General features: G+C 40.8%; 3 protein-coding genes across 3 annotated transcripts; 2 read left to right on the top strand and 1 right to left on the bottom strand.

Annotated features, from left to right (window-relative positions):
* Nucleotides 1–2,008: 2,008 nt before the first annotated feature.
* Nucleotides 2,009–7,486, bottom strand: LOC118769755 (dihydropteridine reductase-like). Its single transcript, XM_036517054.1, has 7 exons — nt 7,341–7,486; nt 6,917–7,009; nt 6,586–6,682; nt 5,911–6,051; nt 4,340–4,448; nt 3,451–3,534; nt 2,009–2,469 (listed from the first exon to the last, which is right to left on the bottom strand). The coding sequence occupies exons 1-7, from the start codon at nt 7,431–7,433 to the stop codon at nt 2,364–2,366; spliced, it is 723 nt and encodes a 240-aa protein (XP_036372947.1). The 5' UTR covers nt 7,434–7,486; the 3' UTR covers nt 2,009–2,363.
* Nucleotides 7,487–8,615: 1,129 nt separating this feature from the next.
* Nucleotides 8,616–10,235, top strand: clrn2 (clarin 2). The gene is made up of 3 exons (XM_036516451.1): nt 8,616–8,868; nt 9,265–9,444; nt 9,967–10,235. Exons 1-3 carry the CDS (start codon nt 8,616–8,618, stop codon nt 10,233–10,235), a joined length of 702 nt encoding a protein of 233 aa, XP_036372344.1.
* A 1,238-nt stretch (nt 10,236–11,473) lies between these two features.
* On the top strand, nt 11,474–17,213 carry lap3 (leucine aminopeptidase 3). The gene is made up of 13 exons (XM_036517186.1): nt 11,474–11,670; nt 11,970–12,085; nt 12,261–12,315; nt 12,578–12,683; nt 13,499–13,658; nt 14,029–14,193; nt 14,602–14,760; nt 14,965–15,089; nt 15,277–15,365; nt 16,005–16,107; nt 16,271–16,350; nt 16,582–16,694; nt 16,946–17,213. Exons 1-13 carry the CDS (start codon nt 11,572–11,574, stop codon nt 17,130–17,132), a joined length of 1,557 nt encoding a protein of 518 aa, XP_036373079.1. The 5' UTR covers nt 11,474–11,571; the 3' UTR covers nt 17,133–17,213.
* The last annotated feature ends 2,351 nt before the right edge of the window (nt 17,214–19,564 follow it).

Raw genomic sequence — 19,564 nt, 5'->3', positions numbered from 1 at the left:
CTCATTGTATGCTTTAAAGAAAGCATGTGCTGTATTTTTACTGAAAATGCATTTATTGATTTTTTTTTCTGTAGGTTTAAGTAATATCAGCTAGCTAGCTAATTGTGAGAGTAACCCCTTACAAGTTTAATCCTTGCTTGATTGATAAGGCAACACACTATCAAAACTTAGACCCTTCTGGAAAACTACCTGACATTATTAGTTAGGTCCCAGCATTTTTGGGATATTCACTGGAAAATACCCATATTTTATTAAATTAGCAAATAGGACATGCTTTACCCAAATGTAAGCCCCTCGGGCTGTTTTCACAGAGTTTTGTCCACGCACTTTCAAGCACCAGTGGGTGAAATTCTCCCAGCTGGTCCAATTAATGTGGCCATTTAGGTTAGCAAACAGTGGCATCTATCTGACAAGTAGCAACAGTTAAACAAATCATGCTACCAAAATGCTATGTGATTTAGAATTCACCTGTGACGATATGGTAACAATGCTTTTAAATTTACATACTTTTCAAGCAAATGTAATATTATGCAAAATTAATTTTAACCTCAAGGCTCAAGGCCATTTTAACCGATTCAAGGCTGTAGGAAGAATTAGCATTCATTTTTGTGCAAAAAAACATACAGCGTGAACAGTGCAATGATTCCACCACATCTCTCATGCAGAGTGCTTAGTACTAACAGACACAAATTGGAAAGATGCATGTAGAACATAAAAATTAATGACTCATCATTTAAAATGAAAACAAATAAACTGACTGTCCTTTTCCCTGGTGGTGTAGGTTTGTTTTATGAAAATATATCTTATGTAATAACTCACAGCCTGGGATTGATTCATTTGCAAAAAGGTATTAAGAGCAAGCTGGTCTTTTCAAACACACCTGAGAGGACTTCAGCCAGTAGTAAAATCCTAAAATGTGCCTTTTGTTTCCCTTTTCCTTTCCCTTTCGGCTCCGACCAACACATCCTCATTTATCATCACTGGCTTTCAAACTTACAGTTCCACAAGGCCAGGGACCATGTTTCAGAAGTACTGCAAGAACCAGCACGGAAACAATGAACAGCTGTCATCCGAATGTTTACTAACAGGCCATCTTTTTCGGCGCAGGTGTATCCGAGATCACAACAGATCACAGTCTCCTGTGAACACCTGTTTTTCAACTGGGTAAGTTTAAAACGCTAAAGGGTCAACAGGCCGAACAGCTGACCTAATTCAAAGAAGAGCATCTAGCCTCTCTTTGAGACTGTACACGGGGACTCTAATCTTTCTCACAGAGGTAGTCCGACTGATAGGCTGCGGTAACTGAACACCGTGTCTCCTCCCATCGGACGTGTAGAACAATTACCTCTGAATTTACTGAAGGTCTGCCATCCATAGAATTTGGATTAGTGTAGAATCTGTACAGGGGCTGGGATTTCTTACATCAGGCTGTCAAACTGGGGACAGCAAAGATTTCTGTGCATCATCTTCTGGCTTTACAACAATTTCCAAAGTATGAAGGGAACCCTCAGAAACTTAGATATCAATGATGTCACAGAGGCGAAAAAAAACCTAAGGTCAAAGTTACAACATGCAGAAAATTCTATCACATCAGGGGATTAGTCAAACTTTTATTTCACGATTAACACTGAGAATACAGTACATGTCTCAAAAATATTTGTCAGCGGTCAAATTAACTTATATAAGTGGGCCCTCTAGTGGTAAATGCTGTCATATTGCAGCTATTTTGACCAGTACCTTCATAAAATCAATTGAAATCTGAGTTCAATTTCTCTAGTGTTTCTCATGAAGTCACAACAGTGATAGTATTAATTTTTTTACATCAGACACCTTGACTGCTGTACTGTACAGCCAATCAGACAAGAATAAGAAATAACAAGAGACAGAAAACCTGCTTTGCATATACAGTAAGATACATTAGCAATGAAATTGTTTTTTTTTTTGGTTTTTATTGAAATGCATGAATTCTTTTTTAATCTACATAATACCATTTGAATACAAACGCAGCCAGCTAATGAGACTAAACATGGCACTGATGACTTACAAAAATACAAATTTCTAAAGTCAGGGGACAAACCACCTCACAGTCTTTCCATAACAACATACAACAAAGACACACACACACACACATACACACACACACACACGTGTAAATCGTGTAAACACATGGTAAGGCCACTCCACGGAAAAGGTCTGAACAGCTACGTTTTTGACTGCGTGTAAAAGACACAAATGTTTTTTTGGTTCCATACTTTGTGCAACATCAACAGGTACACCAGCAGGAGAGATCTACAGTGCGTGCAGGTTTCGCAAAGGTGTTACTGCCTACAGCTAGGGGGCGCTCTCCGGCACTGCAGCTCTGTTCACGGCTGCACAGTTGTGGCCTCCGTCTTTCCCTGGGACGTCACCAACTGCACCAGGCTACCCGACGCAGGGCGATCCACTCCTGTCGTCCAGCTGAAGAATGTTCTGGAGGATAGACACAGGACAGATTTGCTACATTTCCACAACCATTGCAATGGCAGACCCTACTGTGTGAAAGGGGCATCACACTAAAGGTTCCTGTGTCTTTTGTGAATTCTAAAACCCTCCCTCTCAGGTATGAATAAATGCCGTTAATTTTGTCAACGCCTTCAGTGATTAAGTAAATCAAGTTAAACCCCCATCTAGTCTTAATGTAACACAAAAGACAGGCAGTCTATTTTTTTAGTAATCCTGACCATCATCATCATGGAACCACGTTATAAGCCCTAGGTTGTGCATCTGGCTGGTTGCTTATAGTCTAGCAAGTGTACTCACAGGGTGTTGTCAGTCAGACTTGCACTTTCTTATACAGTCAAGACAGAAAGTGGTTGTCTCAAAAAATATATATACCTAAGAAATTAACATAAATGCATTCAAATCTTGCATAGCTATACCTAAGAAATTAACATAAATGCATTCGAATCTTGCATAGCTTCTGAGCTGATCCTTCATACTGGCTTTGTAAGATGAGCGTGATAGGTCCTCTCCTCATACAGGTTATTACTTTTACAGGTGCTTCAGAATGTGAATGTATATAAATTGGACGGAGGTGGTGTAATTAATGCTGTAATTAAAGGGCTGTGACTGTCAGCGTAACAATCCCAGCATGAGTCACAGCGGCCAGCTGCAGACATCCTCTCTTTATCCTCTGTCCGGAAGCATGAATGTGCACGCACATGGACACACACACATATGCAAAAATGCACACACACACATATGCACAAATGCACAGACACACACCCACATGCACACAGACACACACATACGCACATATGCAAAAATGCACACACACACACACACATACACGCACTCACATATGCACAAATGCACAGACGCACACCCACATGCACACAAACACACACACATACGCATACATGTACAGACACACACACACAAACACACACATACACAGACGGAGCCACTAACTCTGCAACATATTCCAGCGGCGTCCAAGAGCTGAAGTCGCCATCAGGCATGGATTTTCTGTTCATCGGTGTGTCCAAGGTTACACTGAGCAGGGCACAGAGAGGAATTACTACTGTTTACACTGTAAGCAAGTCAACACATGAGAAGAATCTCAATAAAATCATGCATGAGCCCTAACACCGATTTGTGCTCTCAAACATTATGAACACATGCAGAAATGGAACCAACAGGCACTTTAAGATAGTAATGGCAATAAAGTAAGAAGCTAGACAAAACCAGATGCAATATTATCATTAATTTGACTGCTGCAACACACAAATATGGAACTCTTCTGAAATGATTCCAGTAGAGATGGCAGATGCTTAATAACACTGCCATCCAGCTGTGATTCAAACAATGCATTAAAAAGTAAGTTTAGAATAAAAATCTACAGTCTTAAGCCAAAGCTCAAGAATGTAAGAGATTTACATTAAAAAAAAAACCTCCTTCACATGGCGGTCTGACTGGTTAAAACTGCAGAGTCATTGCTGTAATGATGAACAGATGGAGAGAGTGAAAACTAAGGCTGTCTAATACAAAACCCAACAACTGAGCAGTATGGGACCAAAATATTACAGTGGGTCTAATGCCAGATGCAGTCAGACATTATGCATTAATTACAGTGAATCCAAACTGTAATGGGAGATGCCTTTAGACATAATGCATGCCAGTGGGTCCACGTTCTAATAACAGATGCAGTCACACCTAATGAATTACAGTGGATCCAAACTCTAATGGCTGATGTAGTCAGACATAATGCATTACAGTGGATCCCAGTACAATATGGAGCTCGCAGGTGACAGCAGATCCTAACACTCAGTAGCAGAGCACATGATTTCCTGTCACTCACGGCAAGATGGCCACCGCAGCGGAGCCTTGTGGCAGGCCATTTTTTTCCCCAGCAAGACTCTGGCAGAGCTGGTGAACAGCAGCTTTGGCCATGCCATATCCGACCATGCCTGAGAAAGAGAGAGAGAGAGAGAGAGAGAGAATGTTAGAGGGACAATGCAATGTAAGGAAGTGGTGCTGGGTTCTCTTTATGGTCCTTAATATAACCCTTCCTCCACTGAAGCTTGTGACTAGGATGTCTGGAATCGGTTCCCAGCTGGCGCTAATTAAAACAGTGCAGGTCCAGGTCTCTGTCTGATGTCTTTTTTCTGCGTCATAAACATGTCAGACTTCCAGTAACAGTTACCTTAGAAAAAACAACCAATGAGATCTGGGGTGTGGAGCACTCATTCCAAGACTACTTCTCAAGAACCACACGTCACAATAGCCATCTGCCAATATATATTTGGTTCTTATTGTTAAGTAAAAGAAAAAACTTTTTTACCCAAGTCAAAATGGCTAAAGACAATACTTTTATGGTTATTCAACCTGTTACTGGAGTGACTGTGAGTGTGTGTATGTGCATGTTGGTGATTAGTGGGGTGGGGTCAAAAGGACAGATCAAAGATCTGTTGTAAGCCTGGTCACTCTCCACACTGTATGGTTTTACTTTGCTTAAAATCCAAACTGGAATGTCCCTGAAATCGTATATTCCACACCCACACACTCTAACCCCTCACCCCCTCTACATTAACACTCACAATGCAAAACGAGCAAAACAAAAGCTGCCTGAAATACAGTATAAACAATGTAGCCCCGATCAAACACAAGACTGCACAGGTTTTGGAAACAGAAGGTAGGTTTTCAGTTCTGGTCTGACACCACAGAGACCCACAGATTAAAGCAACAGTTAAACATGCTGAGTTGTCGCTCCCTTAGATTGGCACATAATGCATCCTTTGGGCTATCTGCTGAGAGGGCATTTTTGATGCCTTCTGTTGGCCCTCATATTGTTCCTGGTGCTATGAATGGCTAATAGGGGACATTTTCAGGCTTTCAGTCATTGGAATTTATGGCTTTTCTGCAATGACAGTAAAAAAAAAAACTACATATTAGTAGTTATTTTACAATTTAAGACCAGATTACACATTGGCATAAAAGTCGCATGTACCTCTTCCATTCCTGTGTGAATGATTGGCTGCATTTGACACAATCTACTTATGTTCAGGTTTTTAATTTCCTGTGAGACTGCTGGCTCATTCCATCTACATGAATATTAGCACAACGCTCATGTTTATTTAGCCTGCTTGTTTGTGTGGAAGCAAGCCCTGTCCCTCCATATGTCAAGGCTGAATCAGTGTCACTGATAAGATTGTGCAAGGCTGGCTCTATCTCTCCATCTTATTTGAAAAAGGCAAATGCATATGAGCAGCCAATATTGCCGACAGCACACTTGAACAAGGTACTCAACCTGACCTGTGTCAGTATGACACCCAGTGGAATGAAAGGACAACACTGGACTGTAAGTCACCCTGTACAGGGGTGTCTGCCAAGCGAATTAATAACAACAATGAAAATCCACACAATTCCTACCAGGGGTTCCAGCCAGGGCCGCTTTGGCCCCTGCTAATGTCAGCAGGCCGCCCTCCTTCAAATGCTTGGTGGCCAAATGGCTAGAGATGGTTGATGTCCAGACACTCTGCTTCCACATCAGGTCAGTGTTTTTGTACAGAGCTAGAAGAGATCATGGACGAAACAACAGGTCTTTATGAGACAATGGCAACAATAATACACCAGGGCCACTGAGTATTCCTGGGTGACTCAATGTCTGTTTAATTAGATGTAACTAATTCAGACTATTTTTCCCAATTAAATATGTACTTAAGAAAAGTGGTCCTTGCCTAGTGCTTCCAAATACTGGGTACTTAGTTACAGGCAGAATTGGCAGTTTCATTGGTTGTATGCACATAAGGCTAACTCTCACAACACCTAAACTGCTGTTTAGGTGCTGTTTAGGGGTTTAGCATAGGGCTAACTCTCAGTTTAGGTGCTGTTTAGGGGTTTACCTTTTTTTCCCCAAATATGGTGCATTTCTTTTAAGGTGACCATTGTTCTGATAACTGAGTAAAATGGTCCAAGGGCTTGCTTCTTCAGAATCCCATTGTACCTCTAGTTGTTGTCAAATGTCAACGTTTTTCAAACGACTTCATTCTGCTTAAGATCGACTGGTTTCCATTGTATTTTAAGACATAAATATTGGGCACTAACCTTTAGCCTTGGCGCTACCACCTGCCCACCCCCCTGCAACACAGAGGATCGCATCCACTTTTTCACCTCCCAACAACATAGAGACATCCGCTGTCACCTGCAGCAAGCGGGACAACAAACGGGATATAGGAGAACTGATTCACGCTGTGTCGTGTCTGAACCGTCTCCTTCTGGTACGATCTGGGAGCAAAGTGCATATCGACATGTACCGGTACTTCCTGAAGCGCATTTGTTCTGATCTAGCCTATAAAATGTGTCTCATCTGTACGCTAGCAAGTAACCATCTCCCTGGCGACTGGACATTGAGTCAGAGGAAAATACCATCTCCTACCTGATCCGCTTGCTCTGTAAAAGAGTCAGTGAGCTTCACCAGCACGTTCGCGCTCGCCTCTTCATTAGCGGTGATGTCGATGCTGGCAACCCACTGCAAAACAACACAGACAGTCGTTAATAGCAAATTATGGATTCGAAGCATGCACAACATTAGACGGCTTATAACACCCTCTTATGAACTGATCACGGGGTCATGTCATAACATGCACGCAACCACACCAGCCAAACAGATCAACAAACCAATTCACAGTAACGTCATTTTAAAGAAATAAATATTAACAACTTGCTACATGACCATTTAGCTAACACATGGTGTTAGCTAGCTAGCTGGTTAGCTATTCGATCCCATACGCAGATGCATGGTATGAGCATGGAGTGAAAACAAATTGTCATTCGACCAGGCTTGAACGAATGGAACTAACCCAGCTTTTGGACTTGAAGTATTCCACGCATTTGGAGCCCAGGGCTCCTCTTCCCCCGTAGACGATAACTCGGTGCGCTTCCCCCGCTGCCATTCTAACCCGTCTCTGGTCCGAAACTTTCTGACACGAACCGCTGGCTGCAACAACCTCCACCGCAGCAGGGTAATGACACTAGCGTGCACTCTGCTGGTCCCTCCCATTGTCCCTCCCACCACTAATCCCGTTTAGCACGGAAAGTGCAGCGCACAGCACCACCGCCAGCGCGGCGGACTTCGCATTGTCTATTTCAACAGGGCTTGCAAACCTGCTGTTATTTTAGCAACAAAGGATTCCTCGTGAGTGTAACCGTGACCTGTAGTCCTACAAGTATAATCATATGAGAATATATGGGTCTGCTGTGGTTATATACTCTGCATCAGAGCTTCTCTTCAGTGAAACACAGTGAACACTGTTTCAGAATGCTGGTGTGTTCGGACAGAACTGCAGCTGATCTAATTCATTTGGAGACAAACATATTTAATGCACAGAAAACAGTACATCATAACAGTTGAGCATTTACTCGAACCACAAAATTACAAACAATGGTACAGACCTTCAGCAAAATGGTTTTATGTTTAATAGCTGCATGTTGACATAATTTGGTTTGAGCATCATTAAACATGACCTTTTCTCCTCCTTGGTTGCTTGGTGCTTTGTGGCTTGGAAGAATTGGCCATGCCTTGTGTGCGGAGGCTGACATTTAGGGAAGTGGGGGTGGCGAGTGGGAGTTGGTTGCAGTGACATCTGATCCAGGGTACGGCAGGGGTGTTGATAACGATTGCCATGTCTCTGGTAGATACGACTGGAAATTAAACCATTATAAAGCAATATTTTGACCTGGCTGCACCACATTTGAACTGACAGCCTGCCATTGGCAAGGAATGTTAGAGGTGTTGTTTTAGGGGGGGGGGGGGGGGGGGGGGGGGGGAATTAAACTACTTGCTGGAACACTAGCACGGTGCAAGAGATAGAATTTCCCCCTGAGGTAAGAGAGATCTCTCGAGCACTGTAGATTTTATTTCCATCCTGCTAATGGCGATGCTTAGTTTTCAGGTTAGACTGGGTATTTCAAAAAATGTTTTAACATTACTTTGACTCTCAAATGAGGTTTATATGCAATACCTTTTGGGCAAGGATATGCCAGATGCACATTTGCATTACAAAAGAGATTGCTGACACAACCTGGCATCGTATTGCAGCTAGGCAACATGGGGCCATAGTATCATAAGCAATGAAATGCCTGGAATCTGGAAGAAGATCACTTTTTCCTTGGCTTCTGTGCTCAGCATCGCCTCAGTTGTCCTGATAGTTGTAGCTCTTTCGACGGAGAAGTGGGTGACCGGGAGAATCCTGTGCAAAACTGGAGCAGAGCTGGTTAATGCATCGGATCCGGAGCTGGTGAAATTTATCGGGGATATTTATTTTGGGCTCTTTCAAGGAGGCAAAATCAGGCAGTGTGGGCTAGGAAGCCGACGATCCAGGATCTACAGTAAGAATCTGTTTGGTTTTTGTGAGTTGCTGTAATCCATTGCATGAGTCTTTATTTTCTAGGAAAATATTGCCTTCATTCAATGAAAGTGAATCTGTATTCTATTCTTGTTCTTCCATTTTAGAATTATTTGCTGCATTCAATTCTGATTAACTGATGAAGTCTTTGGTGCAAACAAATAATTGAACCGACACTGCTGCTTGTACTATGTTGCTAACCAAATTGTTTTACTTTTGCCCTTTTGATATTATATCAAACAAAAAACAATTTACGTTTTTAATAGATAAATTACTATATCAAAATTTTACAAACAAAATGTTGTAATTATGTTAGAAGTAGAATTAATTCAGTATGTTGGAAGTTTAAAAGTAAACATATGTATTTTTTATTTTGCAGTTTTCCCCAAACTTGTGAGGAAACTGAATGGTGGGCTGCATGTGATCATCATCTTATTCCTTTTTATTGCAATAGGCTTTGCTTTGGTCACTTTAGCATTTTGTATTTATAATGCAAGAAAAATTCCATATCAGTCTATAAAAGGGCCGTCTGGGATATACCTATGGAACTTTTTTGCAGGTATGTTGAACCTCATTAATACAATATAGGAAAGTTGTGCTTGAAGTGTATTGTAATAATCCTCCACACAGTTTTTGATTTATAAAGTAAAATAAAACCTCTGAAATATATACAGTATAATAACAATAGCATTATATTCTGCATTCCGTGCTGCTAGCGTGATGCGTTGAACTGATCCAACAGTGACCTGAACATTCAGCGATGAGACTCACTTAAACAATTACAGGACAAAGTGCCATTGCCATTGCCCTTAACTAACATTAATTACATGTAAATATAAATATATAAGTACACCCCCCTGAAGAAAGTACCTAGTTACACCTTCATCAATAAAATTAACAAGATGGCCTAAGTTGTCATGTGGTAATTTTTCAGAATTCCTCTGGGAAAAAGTGTATTGCATTGAAATTCATTATGCCAAACTATAAGCATTTCATCTTCATACATAAAAAACAAAAAATAATAAAATGCTGGCATGTATTTTGGTGGCCTGTAACTCTGGTCCTTTCTATGGTTTTCCAGGTCTGTTTGGGGTGTTTGCCATTGTCTGTTTCATTGCAGCAATGAAACACCACCGTCTAACAGAGAGAGTGGCCAACTTCAAAGAAGACATCTTCCAGTTTGTCATCCTGGAGGAGGACTATGCCTTCTCCTTTTGGCTGTGTGTGGCAAGTGCGGCAACACATGGCGTGAACTTTATTGTGGTGGCCATGAGTAAAATCCATCTCCCAAAAATACAGACTAAGAAGCCAGAGGTGCCCACTGTAACAGCTGAGGACCTCCTTTACTGAGACGGACTCACAGCTCTGGATTACCACCACTTCCAGCACTTTCTCCACATTTGAACGCAAGGCTCGCTTTTTTTTTGTGGGGGGGGGGGGGGGGGGGGGGGGGCATGTTGCCAAGTTTCTGCAGAATGGAGTAGTTGTTTATGAGTCTGGTTTTGTGGACAGTAGAATGCAGGTTTGAGTCCTTGAAGAGGCATTAATGGTTTTAACTTGTAAGGTTTAAGCTATGTAACACACCCCAGATGAAAGGATCTGATAAGCAAATTAACAGAATGGTCTGTCAGTGAATTGCACCTACACCATGAAACTTTTTGTACAGTGTATTTCAACAAGCTATTCATCTTTTCAGCATTTATGTAAAATGTAAATATAATACATGTGATGACAAACATCTAGTTTTCATTCATCTTATTTCAGTGAATCTTATATGGAAAACAATTATACAATGAAGCTGACATCAATGTCAAGACTGTCACATGACATGGGAACACAAGCTCTACCGTTGCCTTCATCAGGACTTATGCTGTACCTCACATTTCTTGTGCCCTTCCGCTTGGGTACTTGGTGCTGCCACCAACTGATCCAGGTTCACCTTCCTCAGATCTAATCCTGACCCTACCTGTTATGTGAAGACAGTTAAAGCTCTTCTTAAGTCAACGCTTCTAGGCAGTATCTATCAGTATCACCTGGTTTGTGCAACTAAGAAGTGGTTATATAGTGGTTTATATGGTTTTAGATGAATATCGCTCCTGAGGATAAAGACTATTTTATTTAAGGTATAAACTAGTATACACTTCAACATTAAAATTTCAATGCCATGCTTGCACAGCATTGATGTGATTAATAACAACTCGATATAGCAATAAATAAATAATAGTTCTGCATTGAACGGTTTCAGTATTTTATACTTCTGTTGCTTACATGAACCTTATTTAAAACACTGACAGTTACAATCCTCTTAATGTTCATTCCGACTGATAATTTTAGGGGTATAACTACAAATCAACAGCTTCGTAGATACGTCAGGTGAAGAATGGGCTTTGCATTCCCAATAAGCAACTTACTGTAGAAAATTGTGAATAATGTAGGGAAACAAACAATATTTTCTGTGAAAGGATACCCAAACTATAATAATAATCATAATAACAACACGGAGCACGCACTTTACAATAATCCCTTAATGCATGTGTCGCTCTCTGATGACATAGCAAACGCGACAGTTAAAGGTTGTCAGACAACCTTACGCATGGTGAGTTGGGTACATGTAACACTGTGAATGCTATTGAGATTGAGGTCTACATTCGCTAGTATACTTGTGTGATAGGAGATTGTCCAGTCCATGATGCTGCGTCCGTTTAGAAAATTAATACTACCTGGAGTAAGGAGACACTGCTGCAGATCTTTTTCAGTATCCCAAAACTGCTGGAATGCCAGAAAAGTAAGTTTGTCATTTCTTTTTTTTTCTAGCTAATGTTACGATGGTTATTCTTGCGTGTGGTTTTCTTGCTAACTAGCTAGCGTCCATTTAAAATGTCCTCCCTTCTTCCGAAATCTTCACTTCCTGCCAAGCTAACCAGTTACTTAAATTTTTGTTAGCTACAAGGTCGCCGCATCGTGCATATTGTTATTATTTTATTGTAGGTAGCGAAACGCGTTAACGAACACTTCGTCAAAGTGACTGTTCATAAGTAATAGAGGCACACCTCCATTATGAGCTCGCTGTTGTTTCGTCCACAGGGCTTGGTCCTGGGTGTATATGAGAAAGAAAAAGAAGATGACAGTGTACATTTCACAGAGGCTGCTGAGAACTTTGACCGAGCACTCTCAGGAAAGCTGAGAGAGTTATTGACCATGTGAGTCTGAAACGACATCCACGAATGAAGAGATTGTGACTGAAATTATCATTTATGTGCTGTCTATACTCCAATATTCCAGCGAATTAACGTTAAGCATTAAACTGTTTGCCTGTTTACATTTCTACCATGGAAGTCACGAACGTTCATTATCTTCCTCTCTGACACACTATAGATCTGGACCAGCTCTCAAAAAGGGCAAAAGCAGGATATTTTATGGTGTTGATAAGGTATGTTGAAAGAAATACGTGAAAATATTTTTTAAAAATGAATTCAGAGTTACCTTATTGCTAAGTTTATAAATGTATCACTCGTTCTATATTTTAGAATTTGATTCAGTTGTTGGTTAAAGTGGCAAGTGATATTCAAGTCCATGAAGACTTGTTTCAAATTTGAAACCATTAATTAACATTTGCTTAAACCTTAATTTGATGACTGTGTTTGTTCTTCACAATACATTACATTTTTCCATCTGCTCCTGCTTCATTGTAGGAGTTTTCCAGTGTCGTCCTTATTGGTCTTGGTAAAAGCTCGGCAGATGTGTGTGATAAAGAGTGCTGGGACAATCGCAAAGAGAATATTCGAGCTGCTGTTTCAGGTAAAATGTCTTGTCATTTTCACATAGACTAATAACACACATGCACAGTGATTGCATATGCTGGACTAGGATCAGGTTTCTCTCTTAAAAATGAAGAACTCAACAGCTGATCTGGGGCCAATGTTCACTCTACCTTCAGGGTAAAATATGAAAGAGCAATGTCAAAATAGCACAAAATCTCTTGTGACGAATTATGACATGCCTTAGTTGGCCTGCTGATGAGATGCATTCTAACATGTGTTATTAAACTTTGCTGCAAGCTACCTAACTGTAAAAATTGAGAGATTAGAGGAACAAATGTGCAATTCTCAAATGAAGGAATAGTGATTCAGTTGAGCAAAAAATGTGTATGTATTTGCATGCATATATTTTTAACAGTTTTCCATTGTAGTTCTTCTTTTCATTATTAGCGTTTTATCAGACGCTTTTATGTTAGTGCCTTACATCGGTTACAGTTTTTTCCACAATGTTACGCATTTATACAGCTGGATATTTCCTGAGGCAATTGTGGGTTAGGTACCTTGCCCAAGGATACAGCCTAAGTGGGGAATCGAACTGGCAACCTTTTGGTTACAAGTCCCGCTCCTTAATCACTACGCTGCACTCCCGCCCAATTTATGATTGTAATGGTGATTATGATTATACTTATGATTATAATGGTAAGCCCCTGAAACCAACTGCTTTTGATGAAATTCCCCACACCACAGCCATAGCATAGCCAAACCCAGGGAAAATCACGGCACCTCATAAGCACGGTAATGTTGCAATGAAAGCTGCAGCTTGTTTCTGAGCCGTGCTGCACGTGTGTCTTGCAGCGGGCTGCAGGCTGCTTCAGGACCTGGAGGTTCCGGAGGTGGAGGTGGACCCCTGTGGCGACGCCCAGTCGGCCGCAGAGGGCGCAGTGCTGGGGCTGTTTGAATATGACGAGTTCAAGAAGAAGAAGAAGAAGGCGGTCAAAACAAAGCTGCATGGCAGGTGCAGTGAAAACACAGTCAAATACAAGCATGCGATATTCATTGACGATAATAGGTATACCCATACTGTAAATGTACAAATGTACAGATTTTCCTACTCAGAAAAGATTTTTAAATTGAATATTAATTGATTTTTCAACAGATTGAGGAGAATTAGGTCAGTGTTAAAAAATGGATATTAAATCTCACAAATCTTTGCTTTATGGATGTACGAAAACAGTAACACAAAGGTTATGAAGAAAATTGGAATGAAGTGGCCTTATAATCATAAAAGTACTTTGACTTTAACTTGAATCTAACATCCAGTGTGATGCTACCTGTACGTCTGAATGCACAGGGAGCCTTAAAGGTGTGATGGCAATGTTTTCCAGCTCTGAGGCCGGGGCCTGGGAAAAGGGGGTGCTGTACGGAGAGGGACAGAATCTGGCAAGGCGCCTGATGGAAGCTCCAGCCAATCACGTCACCCCAACATTTTTTGCAAATACCATAGAGCAGCGGCTTGCGCCTTTCTCTGATAAAGTTACCATTCATAAACGGTAAGGATTTTTTCTGGAGACCAAGATGTCTTTTACTTAATCATATTACTGACTGCTGAATTTCAAATGTTTTGAAAGTTGCAGAAGATTTACACCTGCATAAGGAAAAAAAATCACATTTGGGGTCTGGGTTTCTCATAAATTTTAGAGCAGGTATTTGCTACATTATTTGTTTGTTTTGCACTTTTATTCAGAGTGGCTTATGTAGCTTACTGTAATTAGCATATGACTCATTTATACAATTGGATGTATAATTACTCAATTTAGTTACTTAGCTGCTACTTAAGAGCTGCACTAAGACAAGCAAACACAGTAACATATATAAGCAAGGCAAGATATTGCATATATTTAAGCAGTAACTGTCTACTTCCAGCAGTTGCACAGTAATGGACATTGATTTTCTCACAGGTCGCAGTCCTGGATAGAGGAGCAGCAGATGGGGGCGTTCTTGAGTGTTTCAAAAGGCTCAGAGGAGCCCCCTGTCTTCCTTGAGCTGCACTACAATGGAAGCTCAGATTCCAGTCAGCCACCTTTAGTACTAGTGGGAAAAGGAATCACTTTTGACAGGTGAATGTTATCACAGTTATCTCCTCTTCCTTTGGTCCTTAAGTGACAATTTAGTGTTTTGTCTAACAAGATAAAAAAAAAAATGCACACAATAGGTAAATGATAACATTCCCGCTATAGAGGGTTAAGTAGAGTGGAACATATATTCTGCAATGGGTCAGTGCAATGAAATGTGTATTAATTAAGCCCTTTTCTTGCCGACAGCGGTGGCATTTCTCTGAAGCCCTCCTCAGGCATGGACGCAATGAGGGCTGATATGGGTGGAGCCGCTACAGTCTGTTCCTCTATTGTCACTGCAGCAGCCTTGAAACTTCCTGTCAACATAATTGGTGAGATTCCAATTCCCGGTGCTAAGGCACATGTGACATTAAGTTCATTTCAACACGTGTTTTTTTATTTTTTATCATCTTGCAAACGGTTGCATGGTTAGGATATTTTCCATGTTGTCCTTATGTTTGTTGAAAACATGCCTGTAGGTTCATGTGTGTTCTTACAATTGTGTTTGACTGTTTCAAGGTCTGGCTCCCCTTTGTGAAAACATGCCCAGTGGAAAGGCAAATAAACCTGGGGATGTTGTCAGGGCAAAGAATGGAAAAACTATACAGGTACCTTAGTGGTATTAACTATGCTATTTGATTGGTCAGTGAATGGTCATTGTATGTATGCATGTACTGTATGTACCTATATGTATATGTGTGTGTTTAAAACTTCTTTAGTTTTAAAGACATACAGCCAAAAGCTAGCATTTGATATGTTGCACAATTTATATATTGAGGAACCTGTTTTCAGTGTGATATCTAAACATGAGTGTTTTGACAAGATAAGTGTCCTTATCTGTAGCTTTAAGTGCCTGGAGTCAGTAAGAAAGGTAGATGAATCTCAAAGTAATGGTGTTATTACTCCCTGAAAAGGTTTCATATCACATAAAGATACAATTCAGAGAGTAGATATGCTATTTCTAAGGGTATACATTTGTGGTTTTTCCAAAAAATACTGTTGTGAGATGCATTAACTTTTTACCACTGAGTTGCATGACATTCTTTTGGCTGGAGACATGTGATATGTATTATCAAAAGGAGGTTGTCAGTTCTACAGCATATGCTAACCTCAACAGTGTGTTAGTCCTGGGTGTATACTGTCAATGTCTACATTTTGAATGGACTTCTTCTTAACACTTTATAAACTATGAAACTGTCATTATAATGAGGAAATCATGCATGTTTCATTGCTATATTTTACCTCAGGTTGACAACACGGATGCAGAGGGCAGACTCATACTTGCGGATGCTCTTTGCTATGCACACAGTTTTAACCCAAAGGCTATAGTCAATGCTGCGACTTTAACAGGTACTGTAATAAATGTACCCATTACTGAAATAACAGTTCTGTCCATACACATAGTAAATACATTTTCAGATTGGTGTTCTGCCTATCACAGTTACCATGGCAAATAAGAAGTAATAAAAGGTTCTGATGCTGAATGGGAGAACTTGTGCTCTTCAATCTGCAGGGGCTATGGATGTTGCCCTGGGCTCTGCTGCTGCTGGAGTTTTTACCAATTCTGACTGGTTGTGGAGTCAGCTGCATAAGGTACATCTGTATGAACAAGGATTGTTGTGTGATAAGATATTGAACTAGATTTCTAGTTTCAAAATAATTAATTTATCCTGCTGCAAAAGTGGGAAAGTATTTTGATAGCTACTTGTTACCTCTGTGGGTCATGGGTCTTCTGCCTTTTTAAAATTATTTGTGTCTTATTACCTTTGCAGTTAATATATAGTAATGTATATGCTGTTTACTGATCTGACATCTCTGATTTAGGCAAGCATCATAACAGGTGATAGAGTTTGGCGGATGCCCCTCTTCCAGCACTACACCCGGCAGGTCACCGATTCCCAGCTGGCTGACCTCAACAACATCGGGAAATACAGTCGGTGGGTAAATGGCAGAGGAGCTTGTGCCGTGAGTCTCCAGAAGCCGCCTTGTGGGGGAAAAAAAAGACGCCCACATAAAAATTGCTTTGCTTAATTGGCTGTCACTCCAAGCAAATGCCACGGTCCTTGCTAATACAAGCGCATCTCATTTTCCACTCGCATGTGAAAAGGTTAATGGCAGACAGGGATTTTATTGATTCCTGATGAAGCTCCATTCATTCGGCGCTGTTGTTGGTTTGTCTGACTTGCAGGTCCGGCGGAGCCTGCACTGCGGCAGCTTTCCTTCGCGAGTTCGTCACCGTCCCGCACTGGGCGCACCTGGACATAGCCGGCGTGATGTCCAACAAAGACGAGGTCCCATACCTGCGCAAGGGCATGTCCGGAAGGCCCACGAGGACTCTGGTGGAGTTTGCTGCTGGTCTTTGTGACGAATCGTAAAAAGGACAGACTCGGTCTCTTTGGAAAGACCTTTTGCATATGTATTTGTAAAACGTCTTTAGTTGCGTTTTGAATAGTTTACATGGGTCAAATTCATGAAGTGTTAAATCATGTTAAATAATGTTAAAACATTATTAAAGGATTTAATATGTTATGTAAAGAGAAATGTCATTACAAAAAGTGTACAAAAATAAATTACCATATGTGTTTTATTTGACTGGCATTAACAAAGCAGGAACTAAATAGTCTAAAAATTTAGACTTCATTTTGAACCTCATTTTGGCCATGTGAAACATTTAGCTATCAAAACATTTACAATGAAGCAGAGAAAAGAGACAGCAAAACAATCAAGCAAGAAAAAAGCCCTGGCTAACCTCAACAGCTGTGTCTGTTTATACACAGTGGATATTTTCTGGCTCAAAATCACAGGTCTGAAACCATAACAACAATCGTGAAATTCATCTGTACAAGTAGTGCGCCAGTTATCAGAATTGCTAATCCAGTTGTACTGTTAAAAAAGATCTGTGAACATATCACACGTATATTGTGAGGGAGTGTGAGATTGAGGTTGAAAGCATGACACCAAATGAGTGAGAGTTGGCAAGCCTGAGTTAGAAGTTTTGCTCGAGAGATGGTGTTTTGCTTTGGTGATTGTAGCAGGGAAGCTTAGCTCCAGAAACAGTATGCATCTGTGGCTGCTGTAGCAGTCCTGTTGTGACGTCAGCTTCACATGAGAGATTACATTACATTGCATTCATTTAGCTTATCTAAGGAGATTTCCAGCCCAAGAAAACAAGTATATCCATTTAAGTCATATGAGCAACATTAGCAGACCAGGCTAACAACACTCTCAGACTAGTGAATGTGAGCATAACACTATTCAAGCACTACCACAAGTTAACTTGTGCTAGCATGAAACTAGAGAGCCTAGAAACTAAGGGAAGCCAAGAACATAAACTATCATACATCACACGGTCACTAGATCACAATATCCATAACACATCATGATACTACATGTAAAATAAGTAGAGAGTAAATACCAGTAGCAGGTGTTAGGGGGTGAGGTGGAACCAAGATGCAGTCTGAACAGGTGGGTCTACAGTCTGCATTGGATGATGGCCAGTGATTCTGCTGTCCTGACACCAGTGGGAAGTTCATTCCACCACTGGGGGACCAGTACAGACAGGCATTGTGGCTGAGAGGAGGGATTCCGTCAGGATGGGACAGCCAGCTGTTCCATGGTTGCAGAGCAATTAGCCTACTATATTCCATGGAGAGCAATGCTAAATAAAATAAATGTACTGATAGTCTATTAAAATAGCAAAATCTAGCGATAAAGGCGGAAAAAGTCCTGCATTTTTAAAGGAGGCCAATAGATTATTTCTCTGAAACAGGTTCTACCACACTTTTTTGTGCTTTGTCGATATTAAATTTCGCAGACCTGATATTCTACCTGATATTATGACCGCAGAGCGTGCATTAAACTAGTATGATCGGAGAAACGTTTTTCGCTGTTCCTCAGTACACGGAAAAGCATGTTTGTCTGAGGACCAAACAAAGAGAGGATGGCAAGCAGAAATCGAATCTACTCAATCTAGCTAGCTATACAGGCTACAATGGGACAGTGTTTTCATTTCTACTCGTCTTAAGAGGCAAGTTGAGATTGTATTAGCTAGCTACCACTAGCTGTGCCATGTCGTGCAGCCATAGTCGCCTACGTGTCTGAGGCGATTATGTCCCCGACCATAGCTGAAAGGGCCAGGTAAGTTTTATGTTTCTCCGTAACAAACTACCGAGTATTTGCTAGATAGCTCAGGTTGTTAAACAGTTTCTTGATAGCCAGTAAAAGCGACGGCAAAATGCCTGACCTTGTGTGTGTAGTATGTTCCAATGTTGCTCAGATACTGAACGCCATGGACAAGACAGCGTATGAGAGGTTCCATTGCGAAGAGTAACACCTGCCTCAAGAACCTAGCTTATTACATTAACCAGGACACGTCTTACACTATACTGCGGGCTACGTAAAATAGCTACACTATAACCCAGAAAGGAGTTGCAATCTAGAAATTTAGCCAGCCGCATTGACGAAACATTAATGATAGACGCAGTTTCATAAATCGGCAAATGCTTTCATCCAAATAGCGACGTACAGAGCAACCGTACGAAAGTCCAAATATTAAAGTCACAAGAATAACATTTATATAAAGTTATTATTTTTTTTTAATTACTTTTATATGTAAAGTTTACGTAAAGCTACAGCCTACAGTACAACGACAGAGCCGGCAATGTAAACGAATCGCTCACAGCCAGAGAGGGGACTGACTCTTAGCTACTTTGGTAGAAAGGCGTCCTTAACTAGTACCAACTAGCATGATTGCGATACCTGTAGATACCAGTACAAATCAACATCATAACTTGATGTAAATATATAG

Source organism: Megalops cyprinoides, chromosome 22, assembly GCF_013368585.1.
Source record: "Megalops cyprinoides isolate fMegCyp1 chromosome 22, fMegCyp1.pri, whole genome shotgun sequence".
Lineage (NCBI taxonomy): Eukaryota > Metazoa > Chordata > Actinopteri > Elopiformes > Megalopidae > Megalops > Megalops cyprinoides.
The sequence above is the reverse complement of the archived record's forward strand: the minus strand, read 5'-3'. Positions and strand labels throughout refer to the sequence as shown.